Below are 24570 nucleotides of genomic sequence, written 5' to 3'. Positions count from 1 at the left end.
ATGGGGATGTTCTATCGGGAACTCACCAAGGCCAGCTGGCCGGGGTCTGAAAAAGCATGTGACAAAACCGGTCTCGCTGAACATAATGGACAATGAGGACTACTGAGAACTGAAGAACAATGGCAATGGGTTCTTGATCCTATTGCACGTAATGGCTTTGTGGGAGCCCAGGTAGTTTGGATGCTCACCTTAATAGACCTGGATGGAGGTGGGTGGTCCTTGGACCTCCCACAGGGCAGAGCAACCTGCTTGCTCTTTGGGCTGAGGAGGAAGGAAGACTTGATTGGGGGAGGGGGAGGGAATGGGAGGTGGTGGCGGGGAAGAGGCAGAAATCTTTAATAATTAAATTAATTAATTAAAAAAATTATGGAGATACCAAGAAGAATAATTATAACAGTAAAGGAAAGCTGTATGTCCTTCCACTTCTTTAATGTCATTTGGGGGATTACCTCCAGATGCAGTGGTGTGATTTAAGACCATGTACCCATGTACTCATCCCAAGTTAGATAAAGTGGAAAGTGGAAGGAGGAGGCGTTGTTAGTTAAAAGTAACATGAGCTAGCAGGTTGGTGACAGCAAGTGGCTCTCTTAGTGTCTGAAATCCTGAACCCCATTGGCAGGCAATAGATGGTTGTTGTAGCATACCTATCTTGAAAGTGTTACATGACTTCTTTTATTCCCAGCTCAGAGGCAGAGAAATACAGAGAAGTCGGTTTGGGGAATTATACCTCCAATATGGAAGCAGAGATGATATGAAGTAAGCAAAAGTAACAATTATCAATTTGGCATCCACCCACACTTTCCTTAACCATCATTACATTCAAATAAGGAAAATAGAGGAGTTACAGTTCCTGCTAATATTGCATAACCATTATTCATTCAGCAACAAGCTTGCATAGCCTCTACCCTAAGGAGAATACAAAGTTCTTCTCTCACCTATGAGAGAGTTCATACCTCTTCTAGTGGAGCCTATACTTCCATTGGTATCCTATAATTTACTGGGATCTAATAAGAGGCAATACTGTCATTAGAATATTTTGTTCTGCTATATGCTATATGCTAATGAGGAGAGTGAATAATGATTAAAATTCATAAACGTAGTCATATGAAAGTGAGAAATTCCATAATTATTGTGCCAAGTTTTTGTCACTATTACAAATAGAAAAATTTGTTAGAAGAAAGATTTTGACTCATGCTACCTTATACTTTAGTTCATAATTTTCTTTTAGTTCCAGATGTCTTAAAGTTAAATGGGAAGGAAGATATCTCTTTCAGAAGAATGACATTGCTATTGGCCATAGTCTACACTACCTTCATTAGACTACCCAACAACCATGCACTCAAAATTGCTGGATAATAATGTGTTTATGTCAAGCTGTTTCCACAATTTCTGTTTCTCTGGGTTGTGCTTCATTGGTGCACCCCCTAAGAAGTCCATGCTTCATGTAAATTTTCTTTTAATCTTTTCTTAAATCTTAAACCTTTCAAGGTATGTGTGTGTGTATGTTATAAATACCTTCATTATTCACCTTAGTTTCATCTACAGATGTTCCAGGCTGTGATTTACCAAACTTTAGTTCAAAATAGTTTCTAATGCCTGCTGTGGGACAATGGTCTTTACCCTGTCACTTTTATTTTAAACAAACACTGATTGGCCAGTAGCCAGACAAGAAGTATAGGTGGCATGACCAAGCAGCAAGTAGAGGTGGGATGACAAAATTTCTGGGAAAAGGAAAGAGTCAGTATGCAGTTGTTACCCAGACACAGAGAAAGTCAGTCACAGAGCAAGCAAGATGTGACTGCCTTACCAAAAAAGGTACCAAGCCACGTGACTAACACAGACAAGAATTATGGGCTAATATAAGTTATAAGAGTTAATAAGTAAAGACTGAGCTGACGGGCCAGTCAGCATTTATTTAAAATAAATGACAAGGTACAGACCATTTTCCCAAAGCAAATGCCCCCTTTTATTTCTACCCTTATCAGTGGGTTACTTGAAAATGTGTTATTTAATTTCCAAATACTTGGTCATATTTTGCCATTTGTCATGTTTGTGACAGATTTCTACACTATTTTGTGGCCAGCAAACACAAGGCTTATAACTTCAATCTCTTCAGGTTCCTGGTGTATTTTAAGCTGTCTGAATGTGTGGTCTGTCTAAGTGAGCATTGCTTGAACACTGGTTAAAAAAAAAAAGCACATTGCATTGGTGAGTGTAATGGTCAGTAGAGATGTCAATTTGGTCTAAGTGATTGCTCTAATTTAGGGTCAGTTTTTATCTTTTCAGATTAGCTACTTGGAAGTGAGTACTATAATCTTTAACTCTGATTGTAGGTTTATCTTATTTTAATTTTCTCTATTTTTTCTTCATGTATTTTATGATTCTTTTATTAAGGGCATAGACAGAAAATATCATCTCTTCTTAACCAAGGACTATTTACTCATTGTAAAATGAGTCCTTTATTTCAGAATACTACTCAGTTTGATTTAACAGCTAAACTTTTAGTCCCAGATGTCTTAAAGGTGAAGAGGAAAGAAAAAATCTTCTCTATCAGAAGAATGTCATTGCTATTGACTGCAATCAACACTACCTTCATCAGACTACCTAACATCCACCCACTTAAAACTGGTGGATACTAATGAGTCTAGGTCAAGCTGTTCCCATGATTTCCAGTCTACTGTTTCTTTGATGGTGTGTCATCTCAGTTCTTTCTAGACCAAATGATGTTGGGGTTTTGCTGTCTTTTCTCCATACTACATTATCATTGGTGCTTATCTAAAGTCACTGAATCTTCACAGTTCTACTTGAAATAGATAAGTCTGTTTCTTTTTTTAAGTGAAGAATTAACATTTGAAACCAATATTTTGGAAGTTCTGGTAGAATTCTGCATTGAAACCATCTGATCCTGGACTTTTTTTGGAAGGGAGATTTTTGATAACAGTTTCTAATTCTTCGCGACTAACAGGTCTATTTAGATCGTTCACCTGGTCTTGGTTTAGCTTTGGTACATGGTACTTATCTAAAAAAAAGTCCATTTTTTATTAGGTTAGGACTGAACACAGCACAGATTAGCTTAGAAACTTGAGGTGTTCTCTAAACAGGAAGAACACATGGGTTTGCTTCAGAGCCTTTATCCTGCACTGGCCGCCTGAGGGCGACGTAGCACCGACTCGCTGCCTCCTCCATTTCTGCAATTGATCCTCACTTTAACTCAGTTGCTCCCTGTAACTGACTGAGTCCTTAGACCGTCTGATAAGTGTAGAAGTGAAGACAGTCAGAGGCAGAAAGTTCTCAGGACTAGGATCACATCTGCACTATTTTTCTCTTAGGTAATATACATCTGCACTATTTTTTTATTGCTTGTTTGTTGTATGTTTTTTGCATTCATGTATACAAGGAAGGTGTCTAGACAACATTTTGCCCTTTTGCAATTTCTCCTTGAAAAACTTTTAGGAAGTTGAGTTTCTTTTGATAAATGTTAGAAATGTGAATCAAATGTCTACTTCAAGTAGTGACATTCCTTTAAACAAACAACATTCATTTATTAATTTAAGAAATATCTGTGCCTGGAGGGATGTCTCAGCCATTAAAAGCTTGGCTAACAACTGAAAATAAAAGAAATATCAGTTAGGTATCCTTTAGGTTTATGACATCTGTCCAAGTGTAGGGTAACACAATGAAAAAAGTTTGTCTCTTTCCCCCACAGTTATCTGGAAGTGATTAAATGTGCCTTGACATTTCTCGCTTGTGTGATGTTTCCAGTGGATTACTATAAGGCCCAAATTGACTATGTAAGAAACTTAGAAATGTCATGTAATAGCATTCCCAGGTAAGACAACAAACAAGGTGCAAATAAGCCACCACAACCATTCTTCAGAATTACAAAAGCACTGTCCAAATATCCACCAGGTGTCAGACAAAACAAAAGAGCTAAGACTGGCACTCAATCACTGACTTTTGAGAATATAGGTCAACAGTCTTCTGAGGTTAGAAAATTGCCTGAAAAGGAGGTTGGGGGTGTGTGCATCTACCTAACACATGCACATTTCCTGTTTAATCTCGGCTCACATTTACCCTTTCACTGTGACCTTAACCTTTCCTAACTTAAGAAATCAAGATTCACACACTCCAGTGACTCAGAAAATGAACTACTTCCCAGAACTAGTGATTGCACTCTTCTTAATATTTGGTAAGTGGAATGACACATGGAGCTTCTGACTTGTTCTATGATATTAATATATATTTTAAGGACAATTTTTCCTATGAGGCAGAATATCGGTCATCACCAAGGTGACCTATACTGAATTGTTATTAATTTCTCTTTTTAGGAGAAAGCAATGGAGACTCAGTGACTCAGACAGAAGGCCAAGTGACACTCTTTGAAGGGACCTCTCTGACTGTGAACTGTTCCTATGAAACCAAACAGTACCCAGCCCTGTTCTGGTACGTGCAGTACCCAGGAGAAGGTCCACAGCTCCTCTTCAAAGTCTCAAAGGCCAACGAGAAGGGAAGCAGCAGAGGATTTGAAGCTACATATGATAAAGGATCCAGTTCCTTCCACTTGCAGAAAGCCTCGGTCCAGGACTCAGACTCGGCTGTGTACTTCTGTGCTCTGGGAGACACAGTGACAGAAACCACAGGGGGAGCTGAGCACAAACTCTGGGAAGCACAGGCTTGGCTGCTGAGTGTGTCTTGTCTGAGATCACTCATTTAGGGACCAGGGACAGATCTGCTATTATTGACACTCACCACATACTCAGGCACTGCTACAGAGTAAACCATACAAATTAATTCTAAGAACACATTAGTGAGAATGCCTTACTTTAGGCTTGATCAGAAAGAGTGAAGCAGTCACACACATGGTGATTTTTTTTGATTTTACATTTGTTTTGTGAGATGTATTTCCAGTAGCCCAGGCTGGCCTTGTGCTCCTTATGAAGCTGAGGCTGACTTTGAACTCCTGCTCTTCCTGCCTGCACCTCCAGTGGGCTTGAGTTATAGGAATGAACCACTACACTAGGCTGAATTTTTGATGTCTTAAATGCAAAATCTCTTGTTGAATGAAGCCGTTTATGTATAAATCATCCCCTATAATTCCTAACCTCTGAACCTGACTCATGATATTCACGGAATTATCATGACTTATGAGGCTGCACATACTCCATATCTTTCTAGTGAAGTGCACTAACAAAGAGTTTACTTTTCTTTCCACTCAACATCTGATAACTTATTTGTGATTCATAAGGATTCTTATATTTGACTGTATTTAGAAGTAGAAGCTCCCAGTGGAAACAGTATATATCTTGGGGAAATATGTTCCTGATATTTTTATTTGTCTTCCTTCATTCATTTGTCCAAAAATATATCATATTCTGCTGTCTCTTTCCTATGTTTCTAGTGTGTTCTTTTTTCAGTGCAATACGTAAGTGGTTGTGATATGCATAAAGGAAAAAGATGCTGAATCTTGTTGGAATTTACTTTCCAGTATATCTGGAGCTGGACCTTTTTAGTCAGAAGGGATTTTATTTCTGCTTCAATTCTTTTATTTGTGTCAGGTATGCTTAAATTTTTGGTCTCCTTTTGGTTAAGTGTTGTGGTTTGGATGAATCAAGACATTTATTCATTTGTCTTATATTTTCTAACTAAATGGAGTACAGGTTTACAGTATTTCCCTAATTCTGAATTTATTTGGTGTATGGCATAATATTTCCCTATTCATTTCTGATTCTGTTAATTTGGGAAGCTTCTGGGTCAGAGGTCTATTAATTATATTTATCTTTACAGAGAACCAGTTGTTGGATTCATTGATTCTTTGTACTGCTTTTTTGTTTCTATTTCATTATTTCTGCTCTGATTTTTGTTATTTCTTCTTGTGTAGTTGATTTGGGTTTGGTGTGTTCTGCTTTTTCAGAATCATTTTATTTAATATTTTTATACAATATATCTTGATAATGTTTTGCCCCCCCAATTTCCTCCCAGATTTTCCCCATCTCCTAACTCATCCAACATTGTGTTCATTTTCTCTCTCCAAAAAATAATCAAAATAAAAAAAAACCCAAGTAACTAAAATGTACCCTACAAAAAATAAAATGCAAACTGTTGTGGATTTAACACTGTAAAGGTGTCTTGCATTTGTTTGTGCTGCTTTTGTTTGATTATGTAAAGCTCTGCTGTTTTTGTTTATGTTGCATTTGTTTAATTACATAAAAAATGTGCCCCTATACCACCTTGCCTAAGGCACATGGTTGGTCTAATGAAAGCTGAATGGCCAACAACTAGGGAGAAGAGGGATAGTCAGGCCTGGTGAACAGAGAATAAGTAGTAGGTAGAATCTAAAATCAAGATGAAGAAAAAAGAAGAAAGGAGGGGGGAAGAGAGGAAGGTACCTGGGGTCTTTCAGGCAATTTCCAAATTAGACATACAGAATAAAGGAATGGGGGAAAAAAAGCCCTGAGACAGAATGTAGATAAAGAGAAGTAGGTTAATTTAAATTAAATAAAAAAGTTAGCTAGAAACAAGCATAAGCTAAGGCCAAGCATTCATAATTAATGTCTCAATATCATGATTTGCTGGGGAGAAGTTAAGAGCACTGCCTGCTCTTCCAAAAGTCATAAGTTCAATTCCCAGCATCCACATGGTGGCTCACAACCATCTTTAATGAGATCTGGTGCCCTTTTGAGGAACAGACCTGGTCAGTCATCCTCATCAATTTAGACCATAAAACCCAAGATGGACAAGTTCAACATAACTACCTTATATGGGCTGCACATGCATATGTCAGCATTGCCAAGGCATAAATTTCATTTTTTTCCAATTTCATGTCATGATTTGGGGTTTGACTGCCTGAAAAAGCATGCTACAACAAACAAACATACAAAAAACTCTAAAAGATAAAGAGGCTAAAAAGTGTCAAAGCAAATCAAAATGAAACAAAAAAATCTAAAAACAGCATTGATTTAATTTTGTGTTGGGCAAAAATTTCTGGGCAATGTGATTGATATACCCTGGAGTTTGGTTGATATACCCAGGGAAACTCTTTGGGAGATTTTCATCTTACCCACCAGGTATTAATTGCACATAGCTTCTTTATTAGGGGGTCCAGTGCCCACTTCTCCCTCTCAGTTCAGGGACCATGTCAAGCTGAATCTGTATTGCTCTTGTACATACTACCACAATGTCTCTGAGTTTACAAGTGTACCAAGATGGTTGTGTCTGGAAGACACCATTTCCTTGGAATCATTCATTACCCATGGCTCTTGAAGTCTTTCTGCCTCTTCCACATAGATCTCTGAGGTTTTGAATGGGAGAACTTTGTTGAACAAATTTCATTTAGGACTGAATGCTCCAATGTTTCTCACTTTCTGTACAATGACCAGCTGTGAGTATCTATGTTAAATACAATATACTGTTATAAAAAGCTTTTCTGATGAAGGCTGAGTAAGAAACCAGTCTATGGGCATAGTGTAATGCGAATAGGGGTCATTTTATTGCTATGTTCCTTTAGCAGAATAGTAGTAGTAGGTTTGTCCCTAAGTCCTTGTCCTACCACTTAACCACTTTAGTGGAGTCAGGAATGGGTCATATCTCAGGGAGTGGGCTTTAAATCCAACCCAGAAGTGGATGGTTACTCCTTTAAGTTTTGTGACACTATTTCTCTACTATGTCTTGTAGGAAGGACACTATTACAGTTTTCAGGGTTTGTAGCTGGGAGATACTGGTGATTGCCTTTCTTCTCTGATACTGTGGGAAGTTCCTTCCAGTAACATGAATGCTATTCAATAGGAGACAAGTTTCTAGTTAAGCACCAGCTCAGCTTCTCTATGTTTGATGACATTTGTAAATTTTGTATTCACCAATAATGACTTACTATTAAATTGTAGAGAATAATGAATAGCTTTGGCAATAGAATGAAATGTTTAGTGGTTTCCAAGGGGCTTCTTTGGCCAACAATTCAGCAAGATGAAACCTATTCCTGGCATCATAGGTTTTACTTGGTGATGTAAGATGTCTAGTTGGGAATTGTCTGCTCTATTTTATATTCCATATATGTATGCATGCTTCATGCTTTAAGAAGTTTATATAATAGTGGGTTCTCATATGCTTTTTAAAATGGACTTTGTGTTATTAGTTGTCCGTCCCCACATTTCCTCCTTTACCTTTCTTTTCCATTCCCTCCCTATTTAGTTCACCTATTCTACTTTTTCTTTCGTCTTTACATAGCACTATATTCTATTTCTTCTTTGTTCTCCTCCCTCCTAGTCCCCTATCTAGTACCTAACTTTAGTGATTATTTGGATTGCCAATCAAAATCTTAAAAGCTAATGTCTACATATAAAAGAAAACATGCAATTTTTGTCTTTTTAGGTCTAGAATATCTCACTCAGGTTGATTTTTTTTAAACCTCAATACAGTTACCTTCAGATTTCATAATTTTAGTTTTATTAGTGGAAAAATATTCCATTGTGTAAATGTACTACACTGTCATCATCTGTTCATCAGTTGATAGACATCTAGGATGTTTCCAATTCCTGCCTACTGTGAACAGGGGAACAAAGAACATAGATGAACAAGTGCCTCTATAGTACACTGTAGAGTCCTTTGGGCTTATGACCAAGAGTGGTATAGGTGAATCTTGAGGAAGATCTCTTCCCAGCTACCCAGGGAATCACCACATTGATTTCCAGGTTGGTTGTACAGGTTTGTACTACCATTAGTAGTGAATAAGTGTTTCCCTTTCGTCACATCCCCAACATGTTCTGTCATTAATTTTATTGATCTTGGCCATTCTGACAGGGGCAAGATTATAGCTGTCTTTACATGTACAAGGGCCTAAAGATTGACATATACCTTATTATTAAGATCAGGGAGGAGGCACAGGGTAACACCCATTCTCAGTTCAGTTTCTGTCCTCCAGGGGGTGCAGTTTCCTAAGGCAGGCTCATTTCCTGTGTGATTTGTATCTGAAAGGGACTCATCCTTTCTCTGAGCTAGCAATTCTTCATGCTAAGCATCAAGGCCATTCTAGACAACACTAAAAATGGACTCTTCTCCAGGCTTTGTGATTGCAATACTCTTCATATTCGGTAAGTAAATATATTTAAATAGCAAAGTCTTTAGCCTTTACATTATCTAAAGCATTATCCTCAAGGTGACACAGAACTCACTCTCCCCTTCTCTCTTCTCCTTGCTCTCCAGGAAGGACCCAAGGAGACTCTGTGACTCAAACAGGAGGCCAAGTTACCATCTCAGAAGGCGGGTTCCTGACAATAAACTGCACATATATAATCACAAATATAGGGTCTCCTGCTCTTTTCTGGTATGTTCAATATCCTGGAGAAAGTCTACAGTTCCTCCTGAAAGTCATTACGGCTGGTACAAAGGGAAGCAGCAGAGGATTTGAAGCCACATATGATAAAGGATCCAGCTCCTTCCACTTGGAGAAAGCCTCAGTTCAAGAATCTGACTCAGCTGTGTACTACTGTGCTCTGAGTGACACAATGGCAGAAACTGCAGGGGGAGCTGAGCACAAACTAAGAGGCAGCAGGTGGGCTGGCTGCTGAGCACCTGCCTTTGGAATCCCTATGACTCAGTTCCTCATACTCTGTTCTATGTGACCTTACGCTTCTCTGTTGGTGAAAATCATATAGATGTTCTCACCCCATGCCACATAATTTCACAAACCATTTGAAGAATAAAATGGTCTCTGGGGCCGTATCTTAAGTTATTTTCCTGCAGTGCTGGAGAGAACACAAAGCCTTATTATGCCAGGAAAGTGAGCTACTGAGCCACATCTTAAACCTTGTCTATCTTCAGTCAATCCAACATGCTGGAGAAAGAGACATCTACATAATGTGGCCTGGCAGAGTCTGGAAGAAAAGGTGTTGGAAAGCTGCAATCCTTCCCTGACAAAGCCCTGTGTGCAAACAGCAACATGAAGTCCTGAAGGGAGGGATAATCATGGTGTAGAAGACAGAACACTATATTAGTAAATCAGACAGAATTTCTTCTGTTTGGGGAAGCTCATCATTTTTCTCTCTTTTTGCTCTTTCTTTTCTTTTCTGGTTTTTTCTTTTTTGAGGTGGGGGTCTCTCTATGTAGCCCTGACTTTCCAGAATTCACTCTGTAGACTAAGCTGGCCTAAAACTCATAGAGATACACCTGCCTCTGCCTCCCAAGTGTTGACATTAGAGGCAGAAGTGACTATGACCAACTATCATTTTTCTCTTAAATCCCTCAAATGATCACAGGAGATCCACTTGCTCCACAGTGATATTTAGATTAGTGTTAGATTTGGATTAGTATCTGGGTCCTGAGGCCCGGTCACGCTGTCGTAAAACCAGTGATCACATTGTCTTTACTTCTTAGAATTCTCTCCTAGAATCCTGTTTTATCCTATGTGAGTGGATTATTTTTATTTCCTTTTGATTTTTCAGGCAAGATATGTTTCCCTTCTTTTGTCTTCTCCATTTCTGTGCATTGATCTCAGATGTATAGTTAATCTTCACTTACCTAAACAACTTCCACAATTTCACTGGCTTCAATTGCACTGAGAAATGAGAAGCATTAAGGGAAGAATTTCCAAACCTTCAACACTTACCACTTGCCAGTACCTGTGTCAGACGCTTGACTTTTCCCCCACTCGCGTGCAATTCAAAAGCACGAAAATTGATGATCCTTAGCATTTATGATGATATTTGACAACAATGGGTCTTGAAAAGTATTGTTGAACTAATAATGAATGGTTAAAAATCCTATCATTTCTATAAGAACAATATTTAACATTCACTCAAAAATATATTGTATTTAAACATGAAGTTGTCAAAGAATTAATAAAATATATATTTTTAAACAGAATATTAATGTTTCTTTTTCTTTAACAAAATTTATTTTCACACAGTAGCAAATTAAACAGAAGAAAAGTCACATTCTAAAGGAATTTATATTTTATGTTCAGACCAAGTTCAGGCTAGTCATTATCATTAGCCCCCTAGCATGAGTCATTTGTATTCAAACTTTGAAAAGACATTAAGGCTATGCTTTCAGAAGTGGAAAGTAAATATCACCTATCATATCTAATGTCCTATGTGTATCCAAAATTGAGTTGAAGTCTTAAAATAGTTTCTAGTTGACACTTTACCATGTCTCTATGCAAACATGAGAATTTATATCCTGTATCACATTGCCAGCAGTGAAAAGGAATGACAAACGTTTAGGCAAAGGTTGAGCAAGTCCAGCTCTGACCCCAAGATGGCAGTGCTTGCATTGGTTCTGTCATCAGAAGCTGATGTGTGTATCAGGTCTTTGATTGGCTGGCCGTATTTCCTGAGAGTTCCTGTGTGTTATGAGAAAGAGCTGATGAAATAGGCAGCAGCTTTGGGGGCAGACTTCTACAAAACAACAATGGGGAAGCACCTGAGTGCCTGCTCGGTTGTTTTATGGCTGTATTTTCAGTGTAAGTTAGTGGAGGTTTTAGCTGGGGACTATAGGATACCAAAGAACATTTTCTTAGGATTTAGGCAAAGATGTAATTCCTTGGGATAAGTGGAGGAAGCAAAATATGCGTAATCCTTGATCACCCGAGATTCACGTAGAGAGTAAAGGATACAACCTACAAGAACTAAGTATGGATGATTGATTTCTGAAATTTCACACTGTTTTATGAATAGGGGCTGCTGGCAATACCCAAGTGGAGCAGAGTCCTAAGTCCCTGGTTGTCCTGCAAGGAGAGAACTGCACCTTTCATTGCAATTACACTGTGAGCCCTGCTAACAACTTAAGGTGGTACAGACAAGACACAAGCAGAGGTCTTGTGTCCCTGGCAGTCATGACTAACAGTGAGAACAAAAAGTCAAATGGAAGATACTCAGCAATTCTGGATGCAAATGCTAATAACAGCACCCTGCATATCACGGCCGCCCAGCTGGAGGATACAGCCTTCTACATCTGTGTGGTCGGTGCACCGTGCTTCACAGGTACTTGCAGCCAGTACCAAAACCTGCTCCTGGAGGCTTCAAGGAGGTCTAGTGACAGAGCGGTCTTCTCAACACTGTACTAGGGAGCTGAATTTCCCTATCAGTGTTATTAGTCCCATTAGAAAGGCAATTTTAATACCATCTGAAAAAAAAACTTGACGACAATTTCAATAGATTTTGAGAGAAAAACAACAGTATATGAAAGCAGACTATCCTGGAAGTGACGATGAAGAGAGGAGATGGAGAAAATATTAACCTTTTCAGTTCACCACAGAGTTCCTAGAAACAGCAAGAAAGCTGAGCATTTCAAGGAAATTAGCTTAGGAGTGCTGAGCCATGAATCTGAATACAGAGGACAGCCAGTTACACACGCTTATGTCTAGGAAAGAAAGGATTAAACCAGAAATACGTGCTTAAAAATGGGAAGAGAAATAGCTTCTTAGGAAGGAAAAACACTCCTAAGAATGAATGTATGCTGATGAGCTGAGGAGAGAGTCTAAAAAACATGTGACCACACTGTGTACAGCTCTCCGTAAGACCCATAGAATCCCCATCTCTACCGTGCATATTGCTTGGGTGCTTTTGTACAATCCATGCTCCTTAGATGAAGTCCAGGTAAAGAAAGGTGTCCAGTCTTCCTTTCCTCATATGTTGATCTTTTACAAAAAGTAATTATCATTTCAAACTTAAAAATTTTTGAGAATTTCATTCATGTGTACCATACTTACTTAATTTCTTCTTCATCCTCCACCTTCAACTCCTCCTACATTTTCTTCACTCCATCTCAAATTCAAGCCCTCTTCCTTAATTACTCTCTCTCTCTCTCTCTCTCTCTCTCTCTCTCTCTCTCTCTCTCTCACACACACACACACACACACACACACACACACACAAATGCATCTTATTTAGAACATTTGCTCCTATGCGTATGTGTTTAGGGTGACCTCTTGGGATTGGATAACCTATCACCCTATCAGAAGTCTTACCTCTGGAGAAAGCTGATCTTCCCCTCTCAGAGATCCACAGACAAGCACCAGGCTGAACTCCTGGAGTCTTTCCAAAGAAAGGGAGTAAGAATTTATACAAGTTAAGGGGGATTCTTAGTGGGGGAACCCAAAGAGCAACTGACCTGTACTTGTGGAAGTTTATGGACTCTGAGCCAACTGTTAGGGAGCCTGTATGCCACTGACCAAACCCCTCTGCACTTGTGTGGTAGTTCTTTAAATTCCTCTCTTTGTAAGTCTCCTAACAGTGAGATCAAGACCTGTCCCTGGTGCTTATATGGCTTTCTCCATGTTAGATTACCTTGCCCAGCTTTGAAGCAAGGGGAGGCTCTCAGTCCTGCCTCAATTTGATGTGCCATGTTTTGTTCAAGCCCATGGGAGCAATGCCCATCTATGAATGGAGATAGAGAAAGAGTGGATGGGGAAGGGAATAGATGGAAATTGGGGGAGAGGAAAGAGAATGGGAGCAGAGGAGGGAAGGAAACTGGTCTGTATGTAAAATAAATGAAAAATGTTATTTAAATAAAAAAGAAAAGAAAAAATCATCTGCATCTCTTAATCCAGAAGTTAGATCCTAGTAGAATTTTTTCATGTCTACATTGACTGTTGACATGTCAGTTGGTACTGTCCCTTTGTAATTTTTGTTTAGTTGATCACATTTTTTTTTGAGATTTCATGGGTGCAGATTCCCTGATCTATATTGAAGACACAATCTTGCAACAGGTGTTCTGGTCCTCTGGCTCTTATAGTCTTTTATCATCCCCTTCCTCAATGTTTCTTGTGCCTGAAGTGTAGGGATGGATTGAAGACATATCAGTCGAGGTCAGACACTCTATGGTCCGTTGTGTTCTCTGACCAATTCTGGGTAAGTGAGCTAGGTTTACAATAGCATGCATGGACTTATTTATACTTAATGGGCTTTAAGTTCACATAAACAGATGTTGGTAGTTGGAGGTCTTAGAGGATAGGTAAAAACTTAACATAATTTCAGAGCCAGTAATGTTTGGTGTGTGTATGTGTGTGTATTGGTATGAAGCTTCCACAATAGTAGGTTTCCATACGGTTTTTTAAATGGATTTTAGTGATAGTTGCCTCTCTCCAAAATCTTTTCTTTATCCTTCTCTCCCACTCCTCCCTACTCTACTTTTCCCTTTCTCTCTTCATATCTATATATTCTATTTCCCCTTCTCTCCCAGCTCCCAGCCCTTTATTAAATATGTAACCTGTGTTATTATTCATTTTATAGCACACATATTGAAATCTTAAAAGCTAATATCCATTCACAAGTGGAAACTTGCAGTATTTGTCTTTTTGGATATCAGTTATCTCAATCAGGATGATATTTTTTTTAGTTCCATCCATTTGCCTGCAATTTTTTCTTACAATTGAATAACACTTCACTATGTAAAAGTCCCACATTAGTATTATCCATTCATCAGATAATGGACATCTAGGCTCTTTCCAATTTTTGACTATTACTAGTAGACAAGTAGTGAACATGGGTGGACTGGTATCTCTTTAGTAAGATACCAAATACTTTGTGGTATAAGCCCAAGAGTGATGTATTGGATCTGATTTTAGCCTTTTGAGGCATCTCCACACTGATTTCCATAGTGGCTATACTAGTTTGTTCTCCTACCAGGAGACATTGTGGCGTATTTCCAAGGTTATTGATTTCTCTCCACAACCTAACAGTAAGGCCATATTGCTTTCTACTTATGCCTATTACCGTATTAATCAGGTCACTGGACACAGAGAAGGTGAGCTAGTGCCCAACTAGAAGTTTTACCCCCACTGACTAGTATTCACGGTGCAGAAAGGTACTCACTATGCTATTAAAAAAAAGCTACAAATTCTATAAAGTGTAACCATAACTCCAATAAGATACTTTGAAGCAATAGTAGCACAGATGTTATTGGAGAAAGCAAAAACTTCTTAAAAATTGGATTTAAACTCCAGCCTATATTTGGCACTGGTAAGTGGCCAAGATCCTGAGCCTGAATAGGTCACTTGCCTAGTGGAAACCCTGATACTACTGATATGTCCAAAGAAACATAGCAATAAAATGACTATGGTGACATATTTCTATACCCACAGATCAGTGCATTGCATTGCTCAGCCCATATCAGGGAAGCTTCTTTAAGTAGATGAGCAGTGACACAGATATATACAACTGGATAATGTGCAGAGAGTCAGAGACTTTGGAGTGCTCAGTCATAAATATGATGTCTTCATCATTCCAGTCTCCTAAAGACTCAAGAATCTATGTGAAAGAGGAGGTGGAAAGATTGTTACAGTCAGAAGCGATGGATGACTCCAAGCAAATGGTGCCTTTCTAACAAAAAGGAATGATAGGTTCAAACCAGACAGAGTCACAGCACTGAGAGGGAAGAGAAAAAGTTGATATGGGGTTCTACCCATAACCAGGAAGCTGTTTTAAGTTGATACATGTTGGGATAAAGAAAAAGGGTGTTTTCAACTTCAGTGGTGTTCTCACTGGTTATAACAACCACACACCATTGTCCCATAGCAAAGAGTAGCTGTGTACTCCACAAACAACAACAAAGACTAAATAAGCACAAGTGTTCAGAGGAAGAAAGAAGGGCTGGGAATGTTAAGAAACTTTTGACTTAAGGAGTGATCAACTGTGAATTTCCGGGTCTTCTTTTGGTTTCACAACACCAATCATATCACACAAAGAATAAGAAACTGGGACTGTGAGTGGCACAGGTTAACACAGTGTCCCAGAGAGATTCTGTTGCCTTCCGTCAGAGGCCCATGTTAAGGAGAGCCTATGAGAGGACAGCTAACTCATGGATAGCAGCCAACAACCACATAGAATTTGTACCACACAAGAACGTAAGAGAAGGGTAACTGAAAGTCCGTAGAAAATCTTTTGCCCCATGCTGTATTTTCTTTTATTTAAAATTGATTTTTATCACATAATGTATATTTACTAGATTTCCATGGCCTCTACTCACAGTTCCTCCAGCCTCCCTCTCATCTGGATCCACCCCTTTCTGTCTCTCATCAGAAAACAACCAGGCTTCTAAAGATACCGATAAAATACAAAATAATAAGAAAAAAAATACTACTAAGATGTTAGATTTCAACATGACGAACCAACAAAAGGAAAGAGCCCAAGAGAAGGCACAAGAAACAGGGACCCACTTGTTTATACACTCAGGAATCCCATAAAATCTCTAAACTGGAAACCATATTGTATACCCACAGGACATGATGAAGAGCCATGCAGACCCTGTGCATGCTGTTTCAGTCTCTTTGAATTCATATGAGCTTTGATCATGTCAATTTAGAGGGTCTTATTTTCTTGATATTCTTCATCCCTCTGCTTCTTACACTCTTTCTGCCTCCTCCAGCCTAATGCTGTGTGGAAAGACTTGATGGAGACATTTCATTTTCAACGTGTGTTCCAAGGTCTCTCATTCTCTGCATATTATCTGTATGTGGATCTCTGTATTTGTTTCTGTATACTGCAGGAGAATGTTTTTTGGATTATGACTGAACTAGGCACTAATCTATGAGTATAGCAGAATGTCATTGGGAATAATTTTGCAATTTTTTTTTTAGAATAGTAGTATTTCCTTTTACCATAGGTCCTAAGGTCATCTAGTCTCAGATTCTTGGTCAAAGAAGGAATGGTAGGTATGGGTTCTCTTTTATGGAGTGGGTCTTATCTTAAATCTAACATTGGTTGGTTACTCCCACAAGTTTTACCACCATTGCCTTACTACATCTTGCAAACTGGGCACCATTGTAGATCAAAGGGTTTGTAGCTAATGTTTTTGTTCCTCTTTTGAAACTTAATACTTTTCTATAACAAAGATGCTAGAACATAGGAGTGAAGACTCTATGCAGGGATCAGCTCAACTTCTCCATAATTAATGAGTTGTGTGTTGTCTTCAGTACAGGGGTCTTGGACTCAGCTTGTGGAGAACAATATATACTACAGACAACAACCTGGGTTGCTTGGGAATTCCCATGGGACCCTTTAGACCAACAACTAATTAGATGTAACCCTATCACAGTACTGGAAGCTTCATTTGATAACAAGAAATGTTCAAATGCTACTCTCTCTCCCACAATATTTAGCAATTTCCCCCTAGGTCACTTTAGATTCCTAAAATATTCCATAATTAGCCCTTAATTTTAGCTGTCTCTCCCCATATTCCCTCCCTTACCATCTTGACTCAGACAATTCTTAAATAATAACTTGAGCTTATCTAGGATTTTGGTACTGATAGAAACAAGTGGAGCTTTTTATAAAAGAATAAAGCTTAATTGCTTTGGCCTGACAGGTGCCTCCTGGAAGAAGTGACCTAAAGGACATGCTTGTATTTCATATAGGCCAGGACTCTACCAAAACAGAGAATTCTTCATGGAGGAAATTACTTTTAAAAATTTGCCTCCCGAGGGCTGGGATTAAAGGCTTGCGCCAAATAAAATCCTTTCTAAGCAAAAAAAAAAAAAAAAAAAAAAAAAAAAAAAATTGGTAGAAGCATTGAACAATGATGTAGGAAGTTGACAGAGTGCTGACTAGCAGCTTGGTCAACAGAACAACATATTTTATTTTCAAGATAAGCAGTTCTGAAAACTGAAGGTCAACTGACATGACCCAGTCTGATAAGGAGGAAGAAAGACACAAGAAGAAAATAAACAGAAAAAAATTTGATATTGCTAAAGATCCCTTGTTGGCCACTCTTTGGAGCAGTTTTCTAGACTGTCTGTTTTTCAGCAATGACATTCCATTAATGCTCAGTGCTGGTTTCACTGCCATTGTCCTCTTGGTTCATACTGAGCTTTTTGGATGTGTGCCTTTGTCTTCCAGTGAATTTAGAAAGATTTGTGGTACTGTCTTCTTCAACTATTCCTCCTTTCCTACAGTCTTCATTCTAAAATATTAATATTCATGTCTCTGTATGAGAAAATGTTCTGTGGGTCTCTTAAGTTCTGTTCATTCTCTTCTCTGGATCAATTATTTGTTAAGAAATTTTTAAGAAAGCCACAAAGTTAGGTTATTACTGTGGTTGGGAAGGATCTAGGAGCTTTTGGGTAGGAGATAGCATGTAAATAGTATTAAAAGACAATACATGGAATTCTGAAAGAATTAATAAAATATATTTCATGCCGGGCGATGGTGGCGCACGCCTTTAATCCCAGCACTCGGGAGGCAGAGGCAGGCGGATCTCTGGGAGTTCGAGGCCAGCCTGGTCTACAAGAGCTAGTTCCGGGACAGGCACCAAAGCTACAGAGAAACCCTGTCTCGAAAAAAAAAAAAAAGATAAATGTATAAGATAGTACTATAGATGTATTGCAACAAAGGAGGTACATATGTGTTTAGTTTTATATGTATAAAGAGATCCTGACATGATTTTAATACAATGTTCATATTTGCTAGTGATGTAAACTTAGTATCATAGTAGTTTTTCCTGTGGAATAAGTTGTCATTTACTTCATTGAAAATGAAAGTGTAACACTGTTGGGCTGGTTTTTTGACTCATGGTCAAAGGTAATCCTGTTGCACAAGCAAGAGACAGAAAGAAAGACCTAACTTGGAATGGCTTGGAGTTTTGAAATCTCTAAACTCATCCCAATGACATACCTCCTCCAAGAAGGCCACACCTCCTAATTCTTCCCAAACAGTTCCACCAACTAGAAACCACAGATTCAAATAGATAAGACTAAGGGGGACATTGTAATTCAAACCACCATAGCAAACTCTATCTCAAAAATAAAAGATGTGTTCCTTAGACTTTGACATGGAAACATAGTATTAAGTGAGAGTTTAACCTACTCAGTTTCTCTAGAATTCCTTTAATTAAAAGAAGTTCTCTCAAAAGGCAAAGATGAAATGTTTTATTCAGGTGCATTGTCTGGCCCAGAGAGAAGTTGTGCAGTGTGAAATACTACTGTCCTACAGAACCTCACTCAGATGTGTTGATAGAAAAAGTCTGAATCACTGAATATAAGGAAGTGGCTGCTAGAAGTAACTCAGGACATATTTGAAGTTTAACTTGAGATGCCTTAAAACATGCATGTTCCCCCATTGACTTGAAGGAAATGTCTCTTAAATTTGTATCAAACCAAGTTGACAGATTTTTATTTTAGCCTCTCAATAAGAAAGGCATTTATTTTTAACAAATCTTTGCTCATAGTCAGTATCCACAAGATGGCAGCCTCTTCTCAGAGACATGAGGAACCCCTCCAGTAGTTTGTAGTGAGAGAGCTTGTGGGGAGGAGTTTACTGGTGAAACAGGGGTGATGAAAAGAGCTTTATTTTCTTACATGGTGACACAGTATCTTGATGTTTTCTGGAAAAGAAACATTAGAAACGTGAAACTAATCTTTTTCTGGGCTTAAAATTTGGATCCTCAGTAAGAATAGAAGAGAGAATAATGAAATTCTTGATTGTTTCCCTAGTGTTCCTGTGGCTTCACTTTGTGAGTTTGGGCATTTCTTTTGGGTATAAGGTGTGATATATGAGGTTGGTGCCTACTCTAGGATAATGCTAAAAACACGGATGGCTTTAATATCTAGTTAAGGGGCGGGAGGCCCATGGAAGAGTTAGTGTGTTTGCTTCTCTATGCATCTAGTCTTTGTTGTCTGAACTTTGTCTCTCTATACAGGGGTGAGCAGCCAGCAGAAGTTGCAGCAGAACCCGGAATTCCTCAGTATCCCAGAAGGAACCATGGCTTCTCTCAACTGCACTTTCAGTGATGGCAATTCTGATAACTTCAGGTGGTACAGACAGCAGCCTGGGAAAGGCCCTGAGTTGCTCACATCTATATTCTCTAGCGGAGAAAAAGAAGAAGGTAGATTCACAATTCAGCTCAACAAAGACAGCAGGCATGTTTCTCTGCACGTCAGAGTCTCCCAGCCCAGTGATTCAGCTGTCTATTTCTGTGCAGTGAGAACACAGTGCTCCCCAGGCACCTAGAGCCTGCACCCAAACCTACAGAGCCCTATGAAGACCTGAACTAGAGCATGCTTGATTATAAAAGTATTTACTTTATGAAAATATCTCATCCTGAACACATAGTGCTCTAAGCTTCATGTCTCCTGTTCTTTCTCATCATTATTTTTTCATAGCCCACTGAAACTAATTAGTGCTGGCCATATGCTTATGGGTATTGGATCATCTACAGATGCATAGGCTTCAAGTGGCTCCCTTCCTAAAGAAAAATGACTCTCTTGTGCCAACAGTCATCATTACCAATAGATCCTTGGCAAGAAATGGGGCCTCCGGAGCCCTTTAACTTCCACACTTGAATTTTAAGCTCTCTTGATTTTGTGCATTTCTGATACAAGTAACCACAGGTTCAATGAGCTCGTGTATACAACAGCCTTGTCAGATCCAGAGAAGAGTATTTTGAAGCTCTCCTCCCCATCGCCAGATCTTACTAGTTTGGTGTTGTTATTGTTTTGGGTTTGGTTTCATTGTTTTCATCTTTCTTTCAAGATGTCCCTTAAGCTTTACTGGGATGGAGTTGGGAGAGATGTTTTGTCTATGACTGAGCACTCATAGCATCTTTCTCTCAACAGTTTGAGCAGTCTCCTTATCCTTGGACTTCTACATTTTTTCAACCCCCCTGATTTATGATGTTTTCCTGTCTTTTTTTGTTTGTTTGTTTGTTTTGTTTTGTTTTTTGAGACAAGGTTTCTCTGTGGTTTTGGAGCCTGTCCTGGAACTAGCTCTTGTAGACCAGGCTGGTCTCGAACTCACAGAGATCCGCCTGCCTCTGCCTCCCAAGTGCTGGGATTAAAGGCGTGCGCCACCACCGCCCAGCGCGTTTTCCTGTCTTATATCTAGGGACTGATACAGATGTTTTCCTTAGGTTTGGACACTCTACATTTATTCTCAATACCTTTGGTGGTTATGTATCTGTGTTAACTCACTGAAAATAAAGCTTCTTTGATCAAGGTTAAGAGCAACATGAACCTGGTTGTTGACTTTTACTTGAATTCAGTCACATTCCTTCTTTGTAGTTGGAACATACACTTTGACTCTTCATTTGGATGATCAGATTTCAATTTCGGCTCAAGACAAGTGCTTCACAGATGGAGTCTCAGATCTGGTCTTATTTCTGTAAATTTCCTCAGGACTCCAGATGCAAGCACTGACTCTGCTCCTGCTGAGCCCATGGCAACAAAATTTGTATTGCCTGAAGCCAGTATCAAAGTTTGCATGTATATTTTGGTTTCTATCAGTTTTCACCTTACAGAATTTTGTTTAGATCCAATTCAGTTTTGTTTTTACAGTCTCTTAGTAGTCTCTGTTTTCCATAAAGCTATTTCTTGTTAGCTATAAGAATAAAAATTTTAATATACTCACCAGTACTAGTGAACACTGAAAGACAGAGTGGGCTGGCTGTTATGTCCTTCATGTCTTCAAAATGAGCACTATGTAGATGATACTGAGTTCTGCTGCCACCTTCCCATGTAGCCTGGCCCCTTTCATCTCAGCTGCAGTGGGTGGCTTCTGAATGTCTGAGTGGCTAAACTGTGGAAAATTTTTCCAGCATGTTTCTTTTCCTGAAAATGTCAAAAAGACCATTTTCCCAGAAAATTTTATGATGTGAAAGTTTTGTCAACCAATTATCTTTAAAAGGTGGGACCAAGTTAGTGTGTAGCTTTCCGGAACCCAGAGAAAAATGGCATGCAGCTCAGGTGTGCTCTCTGTGTGGTTCCCTTGCAGCACAGTTGAGCTTGGATTTCTCTTTCCTGATTCATGAGTTTTCCCTTTATCATAAATAAAATTATAATTGATTTATCTTTTAGCTAGCCTGGTTATTTCCTGAACTGAGCTAACATCTACAATTTTACTCTGAGTCTTCTAGTTTCATAGCCTGGGCTATCTTACTTTCCAGCAACCACTTCTATCATTCCAGGGAGAAGTAATAGGTTTCTCTATAACATCACTAATCTCTTTAATAATTACAATTGAATTTTGCCTGAATCTGTTGTGTCTGCAGTTTTAAACATATTTGATTTTTTATTGTTCTTTCTCTTCATTCTCACTAAAAGCAGCAAGCAATTTCCTAGTTAAAGCTTGGATGTTGTGGTTCTTTAAGTAAGAAAGCAAGCAAGTGAGTCAGTAAGTAGATAGATGATAGATAGATAGATAGATAGATAGATAGATAGATAGATGATAGATAGATAGATAGATAGATAGATAGATAGATAATAGATAGATAGATAAAATGTCTATAATTAGCTTATTACACCAGCACAGCACAGTGCCTGAGGTATCTCTGCTTCCTTAAGTGGGAACATGCTGCATTGATAGTTCATATCCTGATGATCAGCAAGCAGAGGTGGAGCCAGGAATGGAGCAGCTATGACTTAAAGGCCCACATGCACTAGTCTACCTTCACTACTATGTCCCCAACCTCTCATAACTTCTCAGTTTTCTTTGTGGTTGGATAACTTGACATCCAAACACATCACTTTTATATATAGCATTCTGCCCCTCGTGCATATAGGAATCTCATAATGCTGAAAACATTCACTTCAATGTCAATTGAAGTGCAAGTGCACAATTCACTTGGTGCAAGGAGAGGCTGCTTGTTTGTTTCAGCTACCTGACTAGCTTACACCCAAAATAACCACACAGAAACTGTACCAATTAAAACACTGCTTGGCCCATTAGTTCCAAATTCTTATTGGCTAACTCTTGCATCTTAATTTAACCCATTTCTATTAATCTGTGTATGGCCACATGGCAGTGGCTTACAGAAAATGATTCGACATGTCTGTCTCTGTTGGCTTCATGGTGTCTCCCTGGCTCCGCCCTTCTTTCTCCCAGCATTCAGTTCTGTTTTCCCTGCCTATCTAAGTTCTACCCTATCAACAGGCCAAGGCACTTTCTTTATTCACTAATGGTAATGACAGCACACAGAGGGGACTCCCACATCAAAATGTCACTATAGTTTAACACTGTCAACATATTCTAAAAGTCTGAAATTCCTTCTGAGATTCAAGGAAACTTCTTTACTGTGAGTCTTTTCATTCTTTAATAACATTGCCAAGTAACGAACAATAGGGCATCTGAAACTTTTTTCTAAACACCTGGAGATTTCTTATTCTTCCATACTAAACAGGAGAAACACCTAATGCCCTGTGAGAGAAAATGCAACATAAAATTCAATCAAAAACTCTTTTATCACTAGTTTTGCCAAATTTTCTCTCTCCTCTTCTCCCTGTTTCTCTTCCTTCTCTCCCTTTTCTACCCTTCCTCTTTCTGTTTCTTTATCTTTTCTTTTTTTCTCCCTTTATTCTTAGCTACATAGAACAATAGTTTCTGTGGGTTGAGAGTGTGTCATTTCCTGGGTCTCAACCCCTTCCTCTTAGCAACACTCATCAAGTACTCTGTGGAACACAGTGGAAATTTGTATCTCTAGTAGCTGTCTTTTGACAAAGAAGGTATTCTTAATAAGTGTTAGGCAGTCAAAATGGCAATGGAATAAGAGCTTGTGAATTTGCTTAGTGTTTAGGACTAACTCTTCATGTGGAAGAGCCTAATTAACTCTTGAAATAGGAAAAAGAAATGTCATTCTGAGAAGATATCAACTTCCTTAAAGTTACATGTGTTGTTTATATAATGATCACTGAAACTTCCAATAAGTGTTCTTTTCTGTATTGGATACCAATAAATGCTATTGGACAAGATATTCATGGAAGAACAACCAAATCTGATGTGTTAGCCTATGTTTCTCATGTCTTACCAAGGAAGCATATGTTCTTTGAATTAAGTTCTAAAACTTCACACATGTCATGCCAACTTAACAGTGTAATAGAGGAAGTCAGGTGGGGGGGAAATAAGCAGATTCATGTGACCCTAATTCAGATTTGACTTGTATAATTGTGCACATCTCATACTAATCACTTAGAAAATTACTTAGAAATATTTCATGTTTTCAAGTAAATGGTAATATTAAAAACAAAATACAAGACAAAGCCATTTCATGTTCAAACAGAACTTCTGACTTCTGGTCCAGATGATAAATTTACCCAGTTGTGTCAAACAAAGGTAAGTTGTTAACAAGATTTGTTTTTGATTATGTGTATGTGCCCATGAGTAGAGGTATCCATGGAAGACAGAGGAGATGGAATACAAGCATTTGTGAGCTGTACAACGTGGGATCTAACTCAGGTCCTCTGCAGTAGCAGGATGTGCTTTATTTCCTTAGCACACTCTTAAGCCCACAAAGCCAGCTTTTAATATCAGATCTGAGATTTTAGTTAAAACAACTAACTTAAAATGCCAAAAACTTGTCTTGAATAAAAATTAAAATTTCTTGTTTTTAAGCAATATTACAAAGTTTCTGATGTGTGTGTATGTATGAGTAGTGTGTGTGTGTGTGTGTGTGTCTTTGGTGTGTATGGATGCATAAGTGAGAGGTGTTTGTATATGTGTGTGATATGCATGTGTGTATTGGCAACGGTGAACTATGATCAACTTCCTAATTTTTGTTCACAGGTCACAGTTAAGAAGAAGGAACCTGCTCAATATCTCAAGATGACAAACAGACACATTGAATAAATATGTACAAGCAAAAAGGACTTGAGTTTAG

General features: G+C 38.6%; 1 protein-coding gene and 1 gene segment (V, D, J or C); both read left to right on the top strand.

The window, feature by feature from the left end:
- Positions 1-4143: 4143 nt before the first annotated feature.
- On the top strand, positions 4144-4714 carry LOC130884697 (T cell receptor alpha variable 9-1-like). The segment is given in 2 exon segments: positions 4144-4189; positions 4329-4714. Coding segments are annotated over 2 exon segments (432 nt in total).
- A 4323-nt stretch (positions 4715-9037) lies between these two features.
- LOC130884696 (uncharacterized) lies at positions 9038-19934 on the top strand. Its single transcript, XM_057785843.1, has 3 exons — positions 9038-9083; positions 11667-11972; positions 19624-19934. Exons 1-3 carry the CDS (start codon positions 9038-9040, stop codon positions 19932-19934), a joined length of 663 nt encoding a protein of 220 aa, XP_057641826.1.
- The last annotated feature ends 4636 nt before the right edge of the window (positions 19935-24570 follow it).

The sequence above is a fragment of the Chionomys nivalis genome, chromosome 12 (genome assembly GCF_950005125.1).
Source record: "Chionomys nivalis chromosome 12, mChiNiv1.1, whole genome shotgun sequence".
Classification (NCBI taxonomy): Eukaryota; Metazoa; Chordata; class Mammalia; order Rodentia; family Cricetidae; genus Chionomys; species Chionomys nivalis.
The sequence above is the reverse complement of the archived record's forward strand: the minus strand, read 5'-3'. Positions and strand labels throughout refer to the sequence as shown.

Coding starts and splice junctions, on each gene's coding strand:
- LOC130884696 (XM_057785843.1), top strand. CDS start 9,038: ATGGACTCTTCTCCAGGCTTTGTGATTGCAATACTCTTCATATTCG. Junction 9,084..11,666: donor TGCAATACTCTTCATATTCG/GTAAGTAAATAT, acceptor TTTTATGAATAG/GGGCTGCTGGCAATACCCAA. Junction 11,973..19,623: donor CGGTGCACCGTGCTTCACAG/GTACTTGCAGCC, acceptor CTCTCTATACAG/GGGTGAGCAGCCAGCAGAAG.